Source organism: Ambystoma mexicanum, chromosome 8, assembly GCF_040938575.1.
Source record: "Ambystoma mexicanum isolate Mex_15411 chromosome 8, UKY_AmexF1_1, whole genome shotgun sequence".
NCBI lineage: Eukaryota > Metazoa > Chordata > Amphibia > Caudata > Ambystomatidae > Ambystoma > Ambystoma mexicanum.
The window spans coordinates 1,306,838,877-1,306,861,746 of NC_090929.1; the positions used below are offsets into that span (position 1 = coordinate 1,306,838,877).

The 22,870-nt window shown below is 43.5% G+C and overlaps 1 protein-coding gene across 3 annotated transcripts in view; it reads right to left on the bottom strand.

Annotated features, from left to right (window-relative positions):
* Positions 1-22,870, bottom strand: part of LRRC27 (leucine rich repeat containing 27) — a 750,327-nt gene that overhangs the window by 108,927 nt on the left and 618,530 nt on the right. For all 3 annotated transcript variants that reach the window (XM_069611415.1, XM_069611417.1, XM_069611416.1), the window contains one exon: positions 4,000-4,126. In XM_069611415.1, coding sequence (XP_069467516.1) covers positions 4,000-4,126 — 127 coding nt within the window. The remainder of the gene's footprint in view (positions 1-3,999; positions 4,127-22,870) is intronic.

Genomic DNA, 22,870 nt, shown 5'->3' on the forward strand with positions numbered 1-22,870 from the left:
CTTTAGTTTTGGGAGTTTCTTCAAAGAATTTTTTAAGTTTTAATTTCCTGCAAAACTTGTAGCGGTCCAAGTGTGTTTCAAAGTAGTCTCCTCTATATGTCGGACTAAATGTAAGTCCTGTACTCAGTGCTGAAATCAGAGCTGGGTATAACTTGGAAGTCTGATAGATTTATTATTAGATTCATCTTCTCTTCCCTTGTTTTTGAGCTCTGGTTTCTACTCCTTGGTTTTCTTTTGCACGTTTTGCTACCTCCTCTCTTTCCTCTGAGACGTTTGAAAGAGAGGTACCTGGAAGTTGTTGTTTATTTTGCGGTGCACCACGAAATATTGTTTGATTTATGCGGGAGCTCTTCCTGTGTCTTAGAACTTCTTTCAAAAAAGGACATGCTCTTGGTTTAGAGGTTTGATTCGTTTCAGACGTCAGATCACTGGTTGAGGCTGATGCCGGAATGGATTCAGCTTCCGGTACATCCTTGTCACTTGAAGTTTCAATATCTGAAGAGGATGGTGTTGAAAAGTTACTTTTGTTTGTTGAATTTTTACCTTTTTCGGTTGTTGCTTTACATTTGCATCACATTTTCTTTGAAATGTAAAAATTCTGTTATTGATGTAGTCATCCTCATCTCTAATAAATGTTCTTTGTTTTCTGATTTTCAGTTCCTTTTCATAATTTCCAAGAAAGCCATCTAGAATTTGGTAATTTTTTTAAGGTGATTTCTGGGCATTCTAAATTTTTAATTGCCTCTTTGGTATCTTCTATGTCTTTCTTTATTCTTTCATGTGTCAATGCTGCTTGGTTTATAAGTAATATCATCATTTCTTTTGATGCATTGTTTAATAAATCTACCCATTCATTGAATGCTGTTATATCCTCTTAATAAAAGGGTGGAAAAATACATATGCAGAGGCCTCTTGGGATCCGATTGACTTCCAGGTGGTTACATTGTTGTCTGCATGAGTAATTCCCAAATTCTTGTGTGGCTGCTACACAAACAATAATGCAAAATGAGTTGAAATGAGAGAAAAGTTTACTCAAATGCGCCAACTTTAGGTATAAGGTTTATATTGGCGAGTCAGCTGAATTTATAGTTCCCATATCTTAAATTTAGTTTCCTGTTTTGAAGGAAAAACACTTCATTCCATATAGATGGTGCTTTTCAAAGTTCTTTATTTATGTAGTTGTAAAGGTTAAAGAAATCAACAAATAATGTCTGTCCAAGTGTTATCATCACACCTGGTAAATTCGTATTTATACTGAACATGCAGATTCTTACTTGTTCTCACTCAACACGTGTTTCTCCATTGAAAATCTCAATGGTTCATCAGGAGAGATAATAATTCCTAACCAAAAAATATTAGTGGGACAACTAGAGTTCTTTCTAGGGTAGGTTTCCCTGATTTCCCACATGTTATTCCTATGGGTAATCTTTAAAGTTCTTAGTTGCCTCTTCCTCGTCTCAGTATTTGTTGGAAATGGGGAGCGGGAGATGGCGTGAGATTGAAAATACCCCATGAAGGCTAAGGGAGAGTAAGTTGGGGAGTTTTTGGAATGGGGAAATAGGATGTCTCATCCTTGAGTATGCTCCTCCTAATCCCTTGATACCTTCCACTCAGGTGATCCTCCCTCGCTTGTCTACCCCCAGGGTAAGGATCCAAAAGCGATGTGACCTTCCCTGGCCACCTGAATGGAAGATCCCGAGGGAGTGAGTGGGAGAATACCATCAGGTTTCTCACAGTGCATATCATTGAGCCATTGTTGAACAAGTTACTGTTTAGCGTGGAGACCGATGAGGACAAATTCAATCTTGGCTGGGTTAAGTTTGAAGTAGGCAGTCCACATTCAGGGGATCTTTACTCTCATGTACAACTGAGTATTGTCTGCGTATTGGTTGATGGTTATATCGGGGTCTTTAAGGAGTGTACCCCAAGGCTCCATGTAAAGGTTAAAAAGGATTGTTGAGTGGATGGAGCCTTGGGGGATTATGCAGGCGACTGGGAGTCAGAACGCAACATGTTCATCTGGAGGGCCCGATGTCTGTACGAGAGGTAGGAGGTAAACCATTTCAGGACAGTACTAGCGAATCACATCGCTGAGGGAGAGGAGGATGGGGTGGTCGACTGTGCCAAATGCAGCCGAGAGGTGAAGGAGGATGAGGGGACAAGAGGCAGCTTTATGCATGATTTGGAACACATCTTCCACCATCTCAATGGTGACCATATCGATGTTACACTTGGGAGGGAACCCCGACTGATCGTCGTTTAGGAAGTGTAGTGGTTTGATTCTGGCGAGTAGCTGTGTAGCGTCTACTCCTTCCAAGATTTTGCCAATAAACAGGAGTTGTGTAATGGGCCAGTAGTTGACCATGTCGTCTGGGTCTATGGTCAGTTTTTTCTAAAGTGGTCATATGAGACCAGTTTTGAGGATGTCTGGGAATTACCCTACTGTGAGGGAGACGTTAAGGATGCTGAGGAGCACATTGAGTGCAAGGCCCATCAAATGTTTAATGATGGTGGTTGGGATGATATTGTCAGAGTAGGAAGTAGGTTTGAGGGAGGTGATTGGTTTAAAAGGTCTAGGGGAGAGAGCAGAGAGAATTCGGTCCATAGGGCCAGTGTGCACCTCATCCATATCCTTCTTCAAAATAGGTGAATTTATCCTCTGCCTACTAGTTCTACTCAACATGTATTCTTCCTCCAATACTAACGATTATAAAGTCCTCCTCAACTGAATTAACACCTGAATGGGGTTTGAGAATTCAGTTCTACAATGGTTTCCCTCCAACTTCAAGCGCAGACACCACTATATACAGATGGGCACCAACAGATTGCAGTGCGCCTCCCACCCCATTAACTTGGGAGTCCAATAAGGGTCCATCACATCCCCAGTCATCTTTGGCCTCTACATGTAATCAATTGGGTGAACTCCTCACTAACCTCAATATCACGATCTACCAATATACCTATTTCAAAGTTAATGAAATGGTCAATTCCATCAATGACATTCATCAACCAAAACTCAACCTCTGACTCTGTCAAGCATGGAGGCCAAATACCTACCTGAAGCTGAATCCCACAGAAACATTACTGATAATTCTGAAACTTTGTGGCTTCACTCCTCAGCTCATATCCTCAACTGCTCACAGCCGGCACTAAATGGCTCCACTTCATCGATGACAGCAACCTTTACTTCAAGACGAACATCAAGAAGAACAGCCAAATTGCCACCTATCAACTCTTTCTCCTTAGAAGAATCACGCCTTTCATCTTTGACACAGACTTGAGAACCATTGTCCAATCCTTGGTTCTTTCCCACTTGGTTGGGGCCAACCGATTTCCTCCTGCACCACACAAATATGTCTAGCATTATGCTGCTTGTCTCATAAGAGGACTGAAGCAAAAGGATGAGATTAACTCAAATCACAGAGAGCTACACTAGTTATCCCACCTAGCCCATATCACCCTCAAAACAGCATGGTTCACATAGAAGGTTTGAGCGCCAGGGGACCACGGTGGTGATAGTGCGTGGTATAAATATCCTTTAACATAACAAATCAAAATCCATCCAACGTGGTTGAAAAACTAACCATCTATCAAGGGACGCCACAGTCCAGAACCACAATACGACCAGAGTAGAATTTAATAAGGGAAGAAGCAAAACACCTTTTGATAAAATGCAGATCTTCTCCTGATAGCATAATGATTCACATCATATTGGCTCCTTGCTCCTGTACTCCAGTAAGAAACTGAGGATCCTGATCATCAAGGAAAACATTGATGCCCATTGACCCTTTGCTCTCCCTGACAAACCTTTTGAGCATTCAGTTGTTTTCTAGCTAGTTTTTTTACTATATGAATTGCACACAAACATATAAATACCACATTCACCTGGATGCTCAGAGCTGATAAAATTGTGCAGTGTTGTACATTGGTAGATATCAAAATGGGTGTGAATAAATGAATAGTAAATATATTCTTAAAAGAAGTCATACACACACTTACTGTTTCCAAGTCTTCTTTTGCTTTCTGCATGTCACTTAATGGGGCTACTTTTGGACGTTTTCTTTGTTCTTGCATCATTTGAATGTGTTGTTTAATTCGGTGCTCTAACTCTGCGTCTCTGGATGTTCTGTAGAATATAAAACAAACATAAAATGGATTTCTTTTATAAAGCAATGCATTTCGAGTAAAACCCTTTAATATGTAGTTTTTTTTGTGCAACATGTCAGATGGATTTCACCATCATGAAACGTCTAAACGGGAAAGAAAGGACAGAAAAAAAAAGTGAAAAAGCATCCTGTCACAAATCCTTGGATATTGTCTCTTTTCCTCTACGGGGAGGGTCTTCCCATTATTTCAGGGAGGTGAGGCTGCTACCAGATAGTCCCCATGGGGGTGGTAGTCAGCGGGTGGATCTCATGGGGAGCGTTTCTCCCAATGGGACTAGGGACGAAACTCCAGGAAGAACAGAGTATCCCCAAAGCATATCGCCAACCACCCTCAACCTGCTACCCTACACAGAGTTCCACAATACCACACAATTCCATGTTGGGTAAATGACCTGACCTCCCTAGAAAGTACTGGGATGAGGAAGAGTAGGGACTACCTTTGTGAGACATATGCAGAAACTGGGATGAAGAGAAACACAGGTAACCCAGTTGAGAGTGGTAACATCAATACTGAGATAAGGAAGGAGGCATGGAGCAATGCGGATTGCCCTGCGGAACCAACATGAGCGGTCCAGACAATGTGGAACAAGCAAGCTCAAGCCGATGATAACAAGGGAAGAAGGATTTCACAAGTTGTCAGACCCTTCCTGGAGGAACCAGGAAATTTGAATTGAGATGAAAGAACGAAGACGCTGGGAGTGCAGAGACGAGACACGTGCCTGTCGGAGAAGGCATCCATGGTAGCTCTGCCAAAGTTGGACCAAAGAGGGAGGCAGAGACCAAGATAGCCAGCCGACTTGGAGGGCTAGCGTGCATGGAGAGCTGGAAATGCACAGCCCAGGAGAAGAACGCAGAAAGGATGCCGTGACCCTTGGAAAATCTACAAGTGGTCTTAGGGAGGAGACGCCCACAGACAACCAGAGGTCGCCGGTAAGAACCTTGCAGAGGTCCGGGTAGTTCGGAGAGTTGGTCGGAACCCCAGAAGGGCAGAAAAGTCACAAAGAACAGGTCTGGGACCCACACCCAATAACGAACTGCCTTCAAAGTCCTCTTCATAGTCACAGAACCTCGCAGGATAGTGAACCAGGTCTGCAGCTTCAAGAGAAGAGAATCTCACGGGTCAGGGACCTGTGCCTTTTATGAAGTATAACCTAAATCATCTTCATAGTCGCAGGGTAGTGGAACAGGTGGGCTGTGAACATTGCGAGAATCTTAAGAAAGGCCAGGGGATGGGAGCCATTCCGCCTGGAGTCTGTGAAAATTGTGATGAAGGCCAATGGAAGGGAGACATTCTCTTTGCATTATGAGACGTCTGGGAAGTACCAGGGGAAGGGATAAAACCAAGGGAAGAGAGTCATTTTCTTGGCCTCAAGGTTTTGAGTTGTAACATTGCTTTATTTCTGAACATTGTGAAAAGCCTGAGAAAGACCAACAGAAGGGAGGCTTTCTTTTGGTACCAAGGTTTTGAGTCAGAACTTTGCTTTATTTTATGAGACTTTTTCAGTCTGGAACTTTGTGTGCTGCATTTGAAAAGAACTGCAACCTGGGGGAAGAGAGTCACCCCCTCAGGAATTAGTCCCTTTAGACTACTGGCATGGTAGTCCCCTCCACAGAAGAAGGGAACCATTCTTCTGCACCAAGAAGACTCACCAACATTTTAGTTTAATTAGAAATGTAAGGCAAGGAAATAGGTTTTGACACAGGATGGTGGAATTTTGATTTCAGACATTCTAACACATCCTTAGTATGGAGTTGAGGCATTGAAATACCTCTTAGTATTTGGGTCAGGTTGGGTTTTCCATTTATTTTCTGCCAAGAGAAAGGTCTTTAGCAACAATCATGCCACAAGCGTGTCAGTCTCCTGCTTCCACCCCCTTAGAGTCCTAATATGACCTAATGGTTACATGGATTTACAGTGACCTTGTTGAATACTAGCTATGTGAACTTACAGTGACCTCACTGAATTCTGAATACATTCCCATTTATTCTTATGCAAATCACAGTTTGCTGGAGATATATGGGCCATTCAAGGCTCTGAATTAAAGCAGGTACATCAGACGGGCTCCAACCAGAATATGGCAATGACCTTTTTGTACAACTAGAGATTAATGTGATGTGCTAAACTCACATATTCCAGTCAGCATACAATATTTCAAATGAATTTCACAGACTTATTGATTGCTATAAGCACTCAGCATCAGAGAAAGAGAAAAAGAGAAAGAGAAAGAGAAAGAGAAAGAGAAAGAGAAAGAGAAAGAGTGAGAGCACGAGAGAGAGCGTGAGAGAGAGAGCGCCAGAGAGAGAGAGAGAGAGAGACAGAGAGAGAGAGAGAGAGTGAGTGCGAGAGGGAGAGAAAGAGAGAGAGTGAGAGGGAGAGAAAGAGAGAGGGAGAGAAAGAGAGAGGGAGAGAAAGAGAGAGGGAGAGAAAGAGAGAGAGAGAGAGAGAGAGAGAGAGAGAGAGAGAGAGAGAGAGTAATCTATATATTTGTGAAAGTTTGTATGTTCTGGGTTGGCAACCAGCATGCACAGACCGGGGGCTGGCCCTCTGCTATTAGAATAGGTGGTTACGGGAGATTGTCGATTTTGCGACTGTTGGCTCCAGCTCCACAACAGTTGCTGGGCTTATATTTTGGTCTGAGGTCAGCATACCAGTCTGGGGTGTACTGGCGATAGTGACATCTGACCAACCACACCCATTCGCCTTGCACAGGGTGTACCAGCACTATTATATACCCATATATTATGTAAATATTGCACCAAAAATAGGAAGTTAGGACTCAAGGTCGGCATACCAGTTGGTGGTGTATTGGTGATAGTGCCATTTGACCAACTCCACACATTCTCCCTGCACAGAGGTGGAGCGGGGTCCGGCCCTCTGCTATCAGTATAGGCGATTTCGGGAGATTGAAGATTTTGCGATTTTTTAAAAAAAAAGGAAGTTATGACAAAATAAAACACACATAAGGCTAAAGCAGACCCCCACATGCATGTCCGCTACAGACCCAGGCAACTATGTAAACAGGAATGTTTGATGTATGTGTGTGGCCCAAGAAGCAGCTTGCAGACTTCTGTAACTTGGACAGGTCTTTATTTAGAAAGAGAACGTTTCCTTTATGCGACTCCTGTCTACCAAAGTTTGTGAAAAGTACCTTCACAGCACCTCTCCAACTTGCATACCACCCCATATTCTTTTTTCACGTGTACTTGCACTACTATATACCCATATACTATGTAAATATTACACTTTGTACATGCAGCACGTATCATCTCGTTATGCATATTCCTGTACTATGAAAAGTACTCTGCTCTCCATTGGGGACACTTTCCTGCAATAAACATCCACAGTAAAGCAAAAAACAAGCAGTGGCAATGACAACAGTTTGGGATTTTGTGTAGGCATGGGAAACGCACTTGCCAGCCACTGTCGTAGTGGTATTAACTTGCCATTGATGGTAGCAGGTGCAAAATGGTGTGTTTCGGCCTAATCCTTATACACAAGCCAAAACTGTTTGCTTTGCCAATGCTGGTTTTGAACAGGACTTCAGTGAAGGACACACATAGCGCTTATAAATCAAGTGGCTGAAGGCAGACCTGGTTAAAACATTGTTATTACACTAATACCATGTTTACAGCTCCACGTAAGTAATTAACTGGCCTAAGACTATTTGAAAAAACACTTGCAGGTACTTCGAGCGCAAGGCTTGATGGTACGGCGTGTTTAAAGCGCTCTCAAAAAGTTCCAATGAGGTGTTTTGGGTTGTGGAGGGGCAAGACCTGGGTGGGAATGGCCATAGGGATTAGCCTGGCCATGGGCAGTCAATGGGTTGCAAATAACCAACCAACACCTAGAAGCTGTGTATGCCATTTCTAATGCACTCGTTTTTGCCTTCAGGTGCCACAAGGGCTACCTAATAGCCCAAACTAAAATGTCTGATGCATGTTAGTGTGCCTTAAGCCGTTTGCAAACAGTAACGCAAGTGGTCACTGCCTTGCTTATGAACACGGACACTTATCAGAGCTGTCTTAATGCCTCCTGCATATAAACGGTGTTACAGCAGAGCCCATATGTCCCTGCTCAACATAGGTCCGGAGGCAAATTAACACAAATACGAAGTTTCTTCAAATTCGCATTCAGATACAAAGCCAATTGCTAAGGTGCAAACACAATTTGCAACGCAAAAAGGGATACTAAACGGAAACGGCAAAGTTTGCATTGCAGTGCAAAAAATAATACCAGGCACTCGCAGTGCAAAGTTAAGGAATCGCTCTTAGCAAAGTCCTGGTCTATTAGGCTATTATATTAAAAGACACTATAGCATAGTGATATTTTTCATCGATCTATTAATCAAAATGACTGAATTGGCATTTCAGTTAGATTACCGTAAGTAGGCGCGACCTATGGTGGTGAATATGAATGATCGTGAATAAACAGTGACCGAAGGGGTGGAGCTTATGCAGGTGGAAAGCATCAGATATCTATCAGGTTCTGTGGGAAATAAGACACAAATAGAGTCCCTTTGACTATACTGTGGATAAAAAGGTCATTGTATTACCAAACTTCCCTTTGTTAATGCAGGCAAGGATGGGGCTCAGTTACACGAAGGAGGAAATTACTGAGCCAAAATTGACAATGGTTTAAGGTCAATCAAATATTACATGATAGTGAAAGACAGAACTCTTTCTGTGTAAAAACGCAGCTGACAATTCTGTAAGTAAGGATCCGCTATCGTAGGTTCCAGGGCAGCTGGACCCGTTGCGGATAGTAGGGTGGTAATGGGGAATGCATTCCGATTGCAGTACAATGGAAACCTAAGCTGGTATGAGCGAGAATTGAGTCAGTTGACCTCCGTGTTGGCTATTAAACATACATAAGATTTGGACATGGAAACAAGGAATCAAAGAAAGCATCGGCGTTGATAGGATTAGTTCTTTGCCTTTGATGTTGTTTTGGGAATAACCTAGTTTTCCCTTACCTAACCAGGAAGTGTGTTGGATAATGGATAGCGAAATACAAGAAACATGTTTTCTGTGTTCCAAGGAAAGGGTAAACATGGATAGGAGTTGGGGAGTTAGTGAAGTGGTCAGACTCCAGGTGCTTTTTTGCTTCCGTTGATCCATGAAGAAAGGCACTTCTTCCAGAAGCCACTCTTTAAAGGTAGTACACAGAGAAGGGACAAATGCCCCATGTTATAAGTCTCCAATAAGGGAAGAACGGATGGCATAACAAAAACACCTTGGAAAGCATCAAGTCAGGGAGATGAGAACTTACAAGCAAGGGGCAACCATCACACATGAAAGCAGAAGAGTTGTGATTCACCTGCGTGCAATCATGGCTATATATGATAAAGCTTAACCAATGAAAGGAGCAGAGTGTATTTGTATTTGTATTTATTAAGTTTATATAGCACTTTACACCAAAGCGCTGCACATTTTAACAACAACAGGATACATTTAACAATAACAAAATAACACTTACAGTAGAGGCAAATACAATTTTGAATCAGACCAACAAAACAGTATGTAGAGCAATTAGACAGAAGGGAAGGGGGAGAGAAGTGGAGTAGATCTAGGAGGCAGAGGGAGGATGGGTAGGAGGAGGGGAACAGAAGGGGTGAGGATGAGGGAGCGGTGGAGGGAGAGGATTAAGGGGAAGAGGGAATGGAGGGGGAGCGAGAAGGGGGAGGGGAATCATGGCGGGGAATGGAGAAGGAGAGATTCTCTCATCCAAGTGTCGCCAAGTGTGCTGTTTGGCGTTTGGACAGGACTCTGCAGTGAGCCACGACCGTCAACCTTCTTCTGCTCAAGGCTGTATGCACAAGAGGAAGTTTTCATCTTTTCAAATGCGGCGAAACGCTGCCTGGATGGACACTATATGAAAGGACTTCATCTTCCACAATCCTCTGCAAGCCGTGCACACGCCCCCTTTTGGAACCCGCCTCGGATTCTTGGCTAAAAGCTCCATGCACGCGCATCCTGCGCGCGCATCCAAGTGTCGCCAAGTGTGCTGTTTGGCGTTTGGACAGGACTCTGCAGTGTGCCACGACCGTCAACCTTCTTCTGCTCAAGGCTGTATGCACAAGAGGAAGTTTTCATCTTTTCAAATGCGGCGAAACGCTGCCTGGATGGACACTATATGAAAGGACTTCATCTTCCACAGTAAACACTTATTTATTTTAGTGTGTTAAACGTGTCTATGGGCTGGGCTGGGCTGGGCCATTGAGTACACCTGGGAATTGGGCTGGGTTGGGCTGGGCTAGTGTTTCCTCCCCCCTGACCGCACCGCCTCTCCCTTTAGTCCTCTGGTCTTGGTGCCTGCCTCCTGACACGTGTCTATTCCATTCTCTCTGCAGATCCTCTGCAAGCCGTGCACACGCCCCCTTTTGGAACCCGCCTCGGATTCTTGGCTAAAAGCTCCACGCACGCGCATCCTGCGCGCGCATCCAAGTGTCGCCAAGTGTGCTGTTTGGCTGTTGGGCTGGGGGCTGGGAGTATGGGGTAAGGCCATTTTCTAAGCTCTCAATTCTATCGTTTAAACTTATATGTTTAGGCTAAATGGTGGCAAGTTTGCGCAGTGGGCGGCCATTGGAATCAGGCTCTTTCAAATCCACGAAAAAAAAACGTAAAAATAATAAAAAAATGGCATTGCGAAATGAGAGTGTTAAGGGCAACGGTGCAGTTTCAGTAGCAAGCACCGCATTAGCCGCACATTGGGGGCCAGTTACTGATCAGGACTTAATTAAACATGAAGTAGCGTTTGCATACGCGCGGGCTCAGGAACTTGAAAAAACATCACTCGGATTGCTCCCGGTAGAACCTAATAAGCCCATTAGGAAACACTCACCAAACACACCTCGCAAAAGTTTCCTGAGTATGCGTATGGATACTGGACCCTCTGATCCTCGACACCTTACTGATGATATCTTTATTTCGCCCTCAGACAACTCGATTCTAGCGCCAGTAGTACTTGCTACACTGGAAAAACGGATAAGGTTGTCAGAAGGTCCTTCAACACCAGTCACGTTCCCTCAATTCAAACGGGCTGACGTGCACATTCACTATAAAGAAGCCACTCATACGGAGGACCTGAATACCTCCCCAGTGCCCTCCATAAAGATACCACCCTCCACCAATCATCCGGTGACTAGTTTGTGGCCATCTTCTCCTAACCGGCCTTCTTCTCCCCCAGTGCCTTCACCCAGTATTAACCAACTGACAGCGGACCCCTACCACTCCCCTAATAAACAGTCTTCACATAATCCGCTGGGTTTTGATATATTGGAACCAACTGGTGACATACAATCTCTTGAAGCATCATATCCGGTGCTAACAAGAATATTAAACCTACTGGATCGCGGCCATGAATATACGAACTGAGGGAGTGCAAGACAGCACTCTCTGAAATCTTACTAAAAATCAATAAATTAGAGGGCTTTATTTTTGCTGACAGCCTTAGACACGAACTGGGACGCCAAAATTCTATACACAAAGAAATCTCAGTAAATAATTCCATATCCACTCAAACAGATCCGGCTTATTTTCCAGGGAATGACTCTAAAACCACGATGCCTCCTCAGGTTACATATGCTTTTCCGCAATCTTTTGCACAAGCTGTAACCGCTCCGGCACCTGACACTACATGCTATATCCTTACGCATGCCCAATTATGTAAGACAGTTGCATCCCACGCCGAAAAATTAGAGCAGCTCCTGTTTTTCTTACAACCCAACCAGGGGGAGGAAAAAATGGGGCCCTCTTCACCTAGCGTGGATAGGGGTCAGGAGCTTTATCCTGATAGCCCCTCGGTTCTAATCAAATTATTTGAGACCACAAACTCATTGGATGTTGCATCTGCTAATGTTCCAGCTACGCCTCCACGGAACCAACCTGTAGCTGGTAAAAATTCGTCTTCCCAAGTGGAGCGTTCATTCATATCAAGGAAGGAAAAAAGGCTATTCTTGCGGGCTATGAAAAGAAAAGCGGATTGCAAAAAGGTTGATAAAAACTATCAACAGGAACCGAGCATTAAACCAAAACTAACTGGAGAAACAAATCCAAAAACTGAGATTAACATTGTAGCTAACTCAAAGAAAAAGTCTGCCAGGATGAAAATCTCCGCGAATGATCTGGGTAGTGGAGATAAAATAATCAACAAAAAACTCAAGAATTCGCACCTCCATATATCAAAGACTCTCATTGAAGAGACTGTCCACTCCTCATCCCAGACGCAATTACCTAACTTCTTTAAACCTATTGAGAACAAAACACTAAAACTAGGAAAGGAAGTAGAAGATTTTGCTGGCTCCACGGACATAATGAACGACTTGGTGATTGCTGCTGGGCCTTCTGTGCCCAACGACAAACTTTTGCTGCAACCACAGTCCGATAACCCTTGTGAATTTGATAAAAAAATCTTACCCCACCAGGATATACTATGTATAGGGGGTAATCATAATCCTCACGAGCCAGTTCCGGAGGGGCACATGCAGAATTCTGAACCAGTGGGTGAACCAACCAAACATTCCTCTACTATCATAGGTTGGGAAATTATATCCTTTAGTAATGGCACTAAGCGACTTAATCGCTCGGCCCTAATGCAAGCTTTTAACCGCATTCCAGGTCTTCGTACCCTGCACACAAATGATATTGAATGGATAACATTGCCACCAATCCAAAACCATCGCATGGTGTGCAAGGTTCAATCAGCCATCATAACAAATCTTCTTGTGCAATATATGGAAGAGTTACGCTCCATTGGATTAATGCTTTATCCGTTTGACTCAATTGATGATGCTATTTCATTTAATGAAACGCCTCTTGCGCCCCCGCCAGTTCACTTGCCAAACATGACTGGTGTAAACACTGATGTAATTGCACAATTGGTAAGTCTATCTAACTCCAGCAAGGACTGGTCACGGTCATCTGCCCTTTAAAATACTCAAAACTCAGCAATGAATAATATTCCTCATTAAGTAGCCTGCTGATTTATCTATCCTATCATGGAACTCATGTGGATTCAATAATCTGAAGGCATGGTTCAGCAATCCGCATAAAGGAATCAAATGTGATATTATGATATGTCAGGAGACTATGTGTACACACAAACTTTTGCTGCCTGGATTCACTGTTCTTCAAACTAAGGCGAAACGGGGCACCAATGGTCGGCCGTATGGGGGGTTGGCGATATGTATAAACACCGACTTAAATATATTAGTTTTGGATGTTTTTTATGCAACTGTAATGATGGCGGCCTTAATTATGTTCCGGGGCTTCCCACCAATGCTTATCTTATTGATATCTTTATACCATGACCCAGTAACGCTTAATCAATCTGATGCCTTCCAAGAACTTGGCACACTATTTGATGAGGTTCTGACCCAACATCCCACATGTGAGATTATTCTGGGAGGAGACTTTAATGCCCACTGGATGGAAGTTAACTTACCCTACACAAATCCTGTGATACTTAGTCAAGCACACCACAGAGGGAATTTATGGCATGAATACCTGAAGTCTTGGGAACTAGATATTCTCCCCTTCGTTAATAGTGATTGTTGTAACACCTGGCGAAGAGGGCATAGAGTTACCTGTATTGACTATTTTGCCACCTTACGTGGTATTCAGGGATGTGCTGATACCATCTCAATCTATGATCCAGGGGCTAGCGACCACCATATGATACATCTGAATTTACACCTATACGTAGCCCGCCTCCCAATTGATCCGCAGCACGAGTTTTTAATGGAGGACCGCCCCGGATTGTCACTTCGATGGGATACCAAACTTTGCAATAGGGTAAATGACATGATTGCTGCACGATTACATTCATGCTATGGTTCTTGCTTCCTTCAGAACACACTGACTCAACAGGTTTACATTATAAATAAGCTAATAACTGAGATAATGAAATCGCTGAGGACTAGACCACTATATCCACGTGAGTGCATGCCTGGGCAACATTCAAGTTTTATTCCTGAAGCAAAAAGAGTTAAGAGGGTAGCTTTGCGGACACTTCTTAAAACTTCACCGACATGGGGGCAATATATGATTGAGAAAAAAAGTGTTTTGAACAATTATCGTAATAAATGCAGGGATCACAGGCATTTTCTCCATACTCAGGAGAATCTAAAAATGTTTAGTACATTATGTCATCGGGATAGACGCTCTACCTGGGGTCTGCTCAGGGCCGGAACCACTGTACTCTCTTCTGTTCAGTCCTTGTCCATTTCGGCCCAGGCCTGGCGAACCTACTTCGAACACAAATTTGCCCTCCCCCTGATATATAACGAAATCGAATTCAAATGGACTTGTCTGGCTCCTGCATCCTTCGCGCCATGGGATTTTGCGCATATTGAGGCTACGATAGCTGCACTTAAATTCTCGAAGGCTGCAGGCCCAGATGGGATCCCCCCGTGTGTTATCAAACAACAGCCAACTATGTGGGCTGGTTACTATGTAAAACTGTTTCATAACATGCTGACAACTTCACTTACTCCGCCGTCATGGCTAAACTCTATAGTTGTGCCAATTTATAAAAAAGGGTTAAGATCACAACCATGTAATTACCGTCCAATAGCATTAATTGATACTGCTGCCAAAGTGTTTGCCATCTTGCTGTTGGGAGAGTTACAAGCATTAGTTGAAGAGCGTAACATTTTATCAAAAGATCAGATTGGGTTTCGTGCAAGGATGGGTACGCCATTAAATGCAACAATTATGGCGCATCTTATAGCAAAACACAAAATTAAAGATTCAGGACCGCTATACATGGCTTCTATAGACCTCACTTCTGCCTTCGATTCTGTTATCCGTGCATTATTGTGGAAAAAAATGATTGCAATGAATATCCCTTTGTATGTTATACAACTGTTATCAAAGCTCCACACAAATACTACCTATTTAGTAAGAGTGAACAACGAAGGTGCAACGACACACCCAATACAGATACATATTGGTGTTAAGCAGGGATGTAATCTGGCTGCCACGCTGTTTAATCTCTATCTATCCGGAATTAATGATATTTGGGAACAACAAATCTCCTATCCAGCAAGGCTCGGTCATCTCAAAATTCAATGGCTGGCATTCGCGGACGATATTGTAATATTTGATCATACGCCAAAAGGCATGCAAATCAAATTAGATTTATTTTCAGCCTACTGTTTTCGCACAATCTAAAATGTAATGTTGGAAAATCCAATATAGTAGTATTGAGAAACTTCAAGAGGAAGAACATCACTCGTAATTGGAGAATTGATAACTTCCCTCTAACCATAGTTCCCCAGATTCGCTATTTGGGCTATAATATAACAGACTCGCAGTCTTTAGCAATGTGGAGGGACGTACTTAATAAAAAAGCTGCTCCACTTGCCACGCAAATGCGGATAGTCTATTTGAAGTTTTGTAAATTTTCCTTGCTTCCCTTACTGCAATTTTACATCCTGAAAGTAGAGTCTATTATTCTTTTTGCCTTAGATATGTGTTTAGTGAATATTAATTGCTACCTTGATCAACTGCAAGGATGTATGTGGAAGGGGGCAATGAGGATAGCCAAGTCCACACCTAATATTGTGATAAGGCAGGAATTGGGTATCACTGCTTTGTCTGCACGTAGGAATTGGCGTATGCTGGCTAACTTTGCTAGGATGCTATATCCACCCGCTAATTGTCTTTATGAAGACTTGGGACAACTAATGATCACATCCGAAAGATCGTCCCTTACGACCTACTATGCGAAAATGACTGCTCTCCTCGACGAAATTGCACTTACACCAGCTGATTTAGAACATAGACCTAATTATGTGAAATATCGCATTATTGAGAACGATTGGTGTAAAACGGTAACTGGTATGGCGGCGCTTAAGGGCTACAAAGAGGCAGCTCGTTTTTGTTCATCTAGACGGCCGCACAAACCATACCTAATTCACTTCCCTTGTAGCAAGGCAAGGGACATTTACTTGCGCTTTAAAATGAATCAATTCCATACCCTAGAACGAATATATGCCTGGAGCCCGCAATGGAAACAACAAGCAGGGCTAGGATGCAGATTGTGTAAGGATGGTTCGATCCAGGAAACTTTAAAACATATGGTTCTATTCTGTCCTTACTTTGAGGCAGAACGAGCATTAACAATCGCACCTCATTGTATGGAAACTGATACAGGCTAGCCATAACCATTCCCTTGTTGTATGTGGGGGACTCGAACAAGCTTCATTTTAGCCCTTTGTCGTTTTTTGAACTCCATAAATAATCAATTGGAGAAACTGTATAAATTGAAAAACGGATAGGCAACCCATTGATGTGACCCCAACACAATTACATATTACCTGTTGTTCTGAAACCAAGAAGTTTGAAAAACTGTCGTAACACTCCTCTAATGCAAGCACCATGCAGGTCCTTATAATATAACAAAACTTGAAGTCTACAGATGAGCTTATGTGGCCCCATTGTAATTGCGTACCATTTGTTTTCCTGAAAGCATGAAGTTTGGAAACTGTGGGATACTCCTCTATGTAGGCACCGCGTATGCCTCTCCACATAACAAAACTTGAAAGCTATGCATGAGTCGTTTGCTTTCTCCATTTGAACCTCTGTTACGAATGATTATACAACTAGGATTCCACAACTGAATGCAAATGGAAGGATGTCAAACAAAATACAGTTTATGAATTGATGGTTACATGAGTAAAATATTAAACCAGGAATTAGGTTGACTAGATTTAGCTAATGTATTTATAGATAAAATGAAATTTATGACCTAGAAAATATTGTTCTTAAATATGCAAAAGGAAGAAAATGTATATATTATACAAGTTGTAAAAGTTTGTTGATCGAACTAATAAAACAAAGGTTTGAAATAAAAAAAAAAAATAAAAAAAAAAAAAAAGGAGAGATTTAAGTGACGTGCGGAATGAGGAAAAGGTAGGGATAGAGCGGATTGAGAGAGGAAGGGAGTTCCAGTGGAGGGGGGCAAGGAGTTAGAAGGAGCGGAAACGAGAGGGGGCACAAGGGGAGGGAGGAACAGTGAGGTGGAAGTAGTCAGCGGAACGAAGGGAGCGAGAGGGAGTGTAGAAAGAGAAGGGAAGAGAGATAAGGGGGAGCAAGACCATGGAGAGATTTGAAGACTAGACAGAGAAAATGAAATTTAAGTCGGGAGTGAAAGGGAAGCCAGCCAATGGTGGATAGGGAAGCAGAGATGGAGTCACAGGAGGTGAGGAGACAGAGGGTACGGATGGCAGAGTGGTAGATAGATTTGAGGGGGCGAGATGTGAAGTAGGTAGACCAAAGAGTAAGGAGGAGCAGTAGAAGAGGCGAGAGAAGATAATAGAGGAAATTAAAAGTTTAGTAGCATGGAAAGTGAGGGAGGGGCAGACTTTGTGAAGATTATAGAGGTGCTAGCGGCAGGCACGAGAGGTGAGAGATATGATGGGAAAAAGTCAGAGAAGAGTTGAAGTGAATGCCTAAGTTCCGAGCGTGGAGGGAGAAAGCAAGATTAGAGGGAGGAAAATGAATCAAAGGAGGAGGAGAGGGAGGGGAAGAAAAGTACTTAAGTTTTGTCAGAGGTAAGGGAAAGAAAGCGAGAAGACGTCCAGTTTTTAATTGCAGTAAGACAGGAGGAAAGTTTAAGGTGGAGATCTGGAGAGAAGGAAGAGAAGGAAAGAAAGAGCTGCGTATCATCGGCATAGAAATGGTGATAGATGCCAAATGTGGAGATAACAGGGGCAAGGAGGGAGGTGTAGAGTGAGAATAGGAAAGGACCAAGCACCAAGCCTTGGGGTACTCTGTATTCCAGAGGCTGGGAGGGAGAGGAGCGGCCTCCACAAGAAACAGTAAAAGAGCGGGAGGAGAGGTAAGAGGATAGCCAGTGGAGTACAGAACCTTTGAATCCAAAGGAAGAGAGAGTGTTGAGAAGAAGGGGGTGATCGACAGTGTCGAAGACAGCAAAGAGATCAAGTAGAATAAGGACGGAGGATTGCTTAGAGTGTCGATCAGAGAGGAGGGAGTTAAGGATGTAAGTGAGGGCTGTTTCAGGAGAGTTTTTGGGGCGAAAGCCAGATTGAGAAGGGGAAGAGTGTGCATAATATATCAGCTATACTGGAACAGGGAACCCTCAGTAACGCACGACTAGTCGACCATCTTCAAATTCCTATTTGAAAAATTAGAGATATCTTTAATTTACCAGAAAACCAATCACACAGCCACAAATACCAACTATGCCATCCACAAGGGGACATGACCCACACATCCCTTGCTGGTCAATAAGCAATGCAGCCCTTTGCCAAGAATCTGTGTATCACACTAACCTCAATGTCCCCAAGTGCAAATATGAACTTGAGGCCCCCAGAAAGCGTGGAGGCCACACCACACCAGATACACTGCTAGTGCTGGTGATGTGGACTATGTTAACCTGTTTAGCCCAAAGTAAGATGAGATGTTACCTCAGTTTTGTCCATGTGATTTGATACATTTCCCAGAAAGACCATCCCTCACGGTAAGCCATAGTCTTCAACAATGAAACAAAAAGTTCTCATGAAAACAGTACTTAAGGAAAATCTTTAGTGAAAAGGTCAACAGTCTCGCCTTGGGAACAGGACAATGCTGTGTGTCATGAGTTTGATGCCTCAGTTAGGCCGACTCAGCCCCTCCTCCTTTTATGGTTGGAATATTGAGGACCGTTAGTAGGTAATAATGATAACACTCATTATCACATTGCATACAAATTGGAAGAAGCAATATAGTTCATAAAATTATGATTCTTATTTCTGAACCATGCCCAACGGTTCTTTGTTAAGAAAAAAAACAGTGTGTAGGAAGCTTGGAAGACGCGGTCTCGCAAGATCCTGTCCCGGAAGAGCACCGAGCCGTGCAAAATGGAAAACATGCAGTGCAAGGTGCCAGTGACAGAGCAAACGTGCTCCTGGTGCACCTCCTGTTTAAGGGTACAAAGACTGCCGCAGGGCCACTGGAACAAGTCTGGGGTCCCAGAGACTGCATCTTGCCTGCCATCACCCTAACTTATAATAGACTAATTTCCAGTAATATCAGTTGCTGCATGTGTTAGAGTTAAATAAAGCCTGTTGCTTCAAGCTACTTGTGACCTGATTATTATGCTGCACAGTGATAGATGTTTTAATCAACATTACAATCAAATAGCATTAACAACTACATGACAGGCTATAGGTTCAAGTACAGGTAACCATGATGGCAACTGATGGGGATTGCGCACGCCATATGATGTTCCACTATTTCTCCTTTCTCTCCGTTAGGATTCCGCTGCGAGCGCAGGAAACGCTGGCAGCAAGTCCTTTTTTATGGGTGTTTTGGTCATACTGGAAGCTTCCAGAACGTGTTGCATCAACGGTCATTGAGGTGACGGTCCACAGTCTGTGACCACGCAGTTGGGTGCTTTCTTCTAACCGTGTGGTCGTATCCCGGCGCAGCCATCTCAGGAGAGGGATTATCATCTTTATAAAGCTGCCCATCACCAAGAAACAACATTCTTGCAACAGTCTTGTTTTGCTCGGATTTCTAGGTTTTCCAGAGGGTAGCAGCTCCAATTGTTGACTGCCTTCCTTTTCATGTGCACAAGAAAAGGTCTATGTGCAAACATTTTCCATGTATTCTATTCTATGTGCAAAAATAATCCTTGCTGCACCTCCTGTCCAGTCTCACATAATCAGAATGTATGTCCCATAGCACTTGCTCCTTGGGGAAACTTCCCCACAGCGTTTTCTATCTCAACCTGTGAGAGATGGGATTCTAGTTCTCCTCTTCTTTCTCTATCGTTTACTTGTCATGTCTGACATGGTTGTTGAGTGGTTGCAGGTCAGATGAAAGGATGGATGCAGGTTTCCATCTTTTCCTGTGCAAGGTGCAGTAGCACCTGCAGCGTACCCAAGTGCTGGACGTGATTACCACAATAACTGTTTTCAGGCCCAAATAACCAAACAGACTCAAAGAATATGGCAAAATACTACTTTATTATCAATTCAATGAAGTCGGGAAACCTGGCAAGCATAATAAGTCACAGCTCACTCGCTAAAGCATTTCTGTTACACAAAATAAAATACTTTATACCTCAATGTACGTCATCTATGATGTCATCTTACGTGGCAAACAGTAACAACCAATCAGCCGTAGTGAATGGTTAAGGGAACATATATACTTATACCTCATTTAGATGATAGTTACATCATTGGCCTCCCCTTATCGAGTAGGAACGTCTGGAACTACATCTATCTTCAAATAGTAGTAGAATAATAATAACGGATTGACTTCTGCAACAATGTATTGTCCATCATCACATCAACCAACCTGATTGGTTGGCACTCTCCTCCACCCTCGGACATTCGGCTTGTTGACAGCATGTAAGGAAAACAAAACTCAGGTGCGTGGAACAACCTCAGACATCTGCGCACTTTGGCTACCATCGCTCATAAGTTAAGCCCTAAGGAAAGGCCTCTTTGTAGTTGAACTTGCTGACTGTTCTCTTCCTCGGAATGTTAAAGGGAGCGAAGATACATTGCTATCTTTGTCTGGAATGTTCATCAATAGGCCTTGTTTTCTGGTCTTGCACCACGTGGCTTTGGCCTTGGAGACTTGGTTGCTCTGCTTTGCACATGCTTTCTGTATCTTTGATTGTCCAATACTTGGCATTCAGATCCTTTACTTAACCTGAGAGAAGGTGAAATTACTCACCATAATGCACTTTCCATGGATTCTTCTCCCGCAGATTCCTCATGTGATAGATATCCCATCCAGCTTTGCTGCTTCCGAAACATTTTCGTCAGGGGGCGTAGTGGCCCTCGACTCGGCTGTCGATCAACTTGCCCGGTACTCGATCGTCGTCTCCGGATGGGAAGTCAGACGTCGTATATAAAATCTGCCACTAGGCCCCATACCTCAGCTTCTCCCTTATTTTCCCCAAGCTGACCACACTGCATAGGAAAACAGAGAGATAAGGGCTAATAAGCCCACAAAACGTTAAATAACAGTAAACTTCCAAAGGAAGGAAGAACTTTGTGCAAGACACCACAATTTGTAGCGACCGAAAGTTTTTTTTTTTTTTTTAATAAAGAATCAAACATGCGGCAAGACGGACAGAAAACTATCACCAACCACCAAGAAATCATCATAAGAGAAGATGTGCACCAACCATTGACTTTCTGAGCAGGGATGGACGGAAGGGGAGATGAGGAATCGGCAGGAGAAGAATCCATAGAAATAACATTACGGTAAGTCATTTCTCCTTCAATTAATTGCTTTTCTCCCACAGATTCCTCATTGCATAGACTCCAAAATCAGTAGGTGAAGGAGGCAGGCAGAAAGTTAGACTAACAGATTTTGTAGCATCGCCCTGCCAAAATGCGCATCAGCTATGCAAGCAACATCTAAAATATAGTGTTTAGTAAAAGTATGAAGAGAGGACCATGTTGCCGCAAAATAGATATCCCTAACCCAGACCCCCCTTTGTAATGCAGTCAACACAGAGACCCCTCACCGTATTCAAATGCACCCCGATGCCCAAGAGTTATTCCCTGTCTGCAGACTGGTAACACTCCGCTATGCATAAGATGATCCAGCGGGACAATGTTTGTTTTGTTATCGCTGGGCCTTTATGGGCTAAGGAGAAGGCCATGAAGAGTTGGTCAGTTCTTCTGAATTCAGACGTCCTTGCGATGCAGAAGATTAGAGCCGTTTCAGGGTCCAGGCAATGGAAACACTCCTACCCACCACTGCACCCTTCTAAGGAAGAGAAGAGCGGGAGGTCTATGGACTGTGATAGGTGGAATTCAGAGACAAATTTTGAGAGAAATCAATGTCTCACCCTGAGCGACTTTCTCTCAAAAAGAAACGCAGCATAAGGCTTGCAATTCACTCAACTGCCTAGCAGATGTAATTGCCACTAGAAAGGCTGTCTTTAAGGAGAAAGGCCACAAAGAGAGAGCAAGTGTGCATCGGCTCAAAGGGAGCCACCATCAGATATGTCAACACCAGCTTAAGATCCCAATCTGGGACAATACCGGGAGTTGGCATAAATTTATTTAGAAGGCCCTTCAGAGAATTGTGCCATCGCCGGGATCGTAAAATATGAACCTTGATCCGCGGACCTCTTAAACACGGACAATGCCGCTGAATATCCCTTGGTTGTGTTGACCTAAAGGCCTGCTGAGGCCAGTGACAGGAGTAACTCCATCACTGTAGTGGTGTGGCAAGAGAGGAGGTCAATCTTGTGTTCCTTGCACCACGCCTCAAATCTTCACGACCTGCACGCATACAACAATCTTTTAAGTGGTCTGCGTGCAGCCAGCAACACCTCAAGTACCTCCTCTGAGAGGTCCCAGTCATCTTACCTCATCCTCTCAAGAGCCATGCATGTAGGTTGAGGGACTTTGGGTTTGGGTGACAAACCAGACTTTCAGACTGGGTTAGGAGACCCGGCCACCAAGGCAACCGGAGAGGTGGACAAATGGCAAGATCCAGAAGGTTAGAGTACCAGGTCATCCTTACCCAGTCCGGTGATGGAAAAGAGAGGGAAGGTGTAGTGGAGAGGGAAGGTCCAGTACACCAGAAATGCATCCTATAGCGCACCGTTCGCTGGGAATTCCCTCAAGAAAAACTGCCTGCACTTCCTGTTGGATTGCATGGCAAACAGGTCCACTGTTGGGGTATTCCAGTGAGAGAAGACCTCTAGGACTTCCTGGCAACTA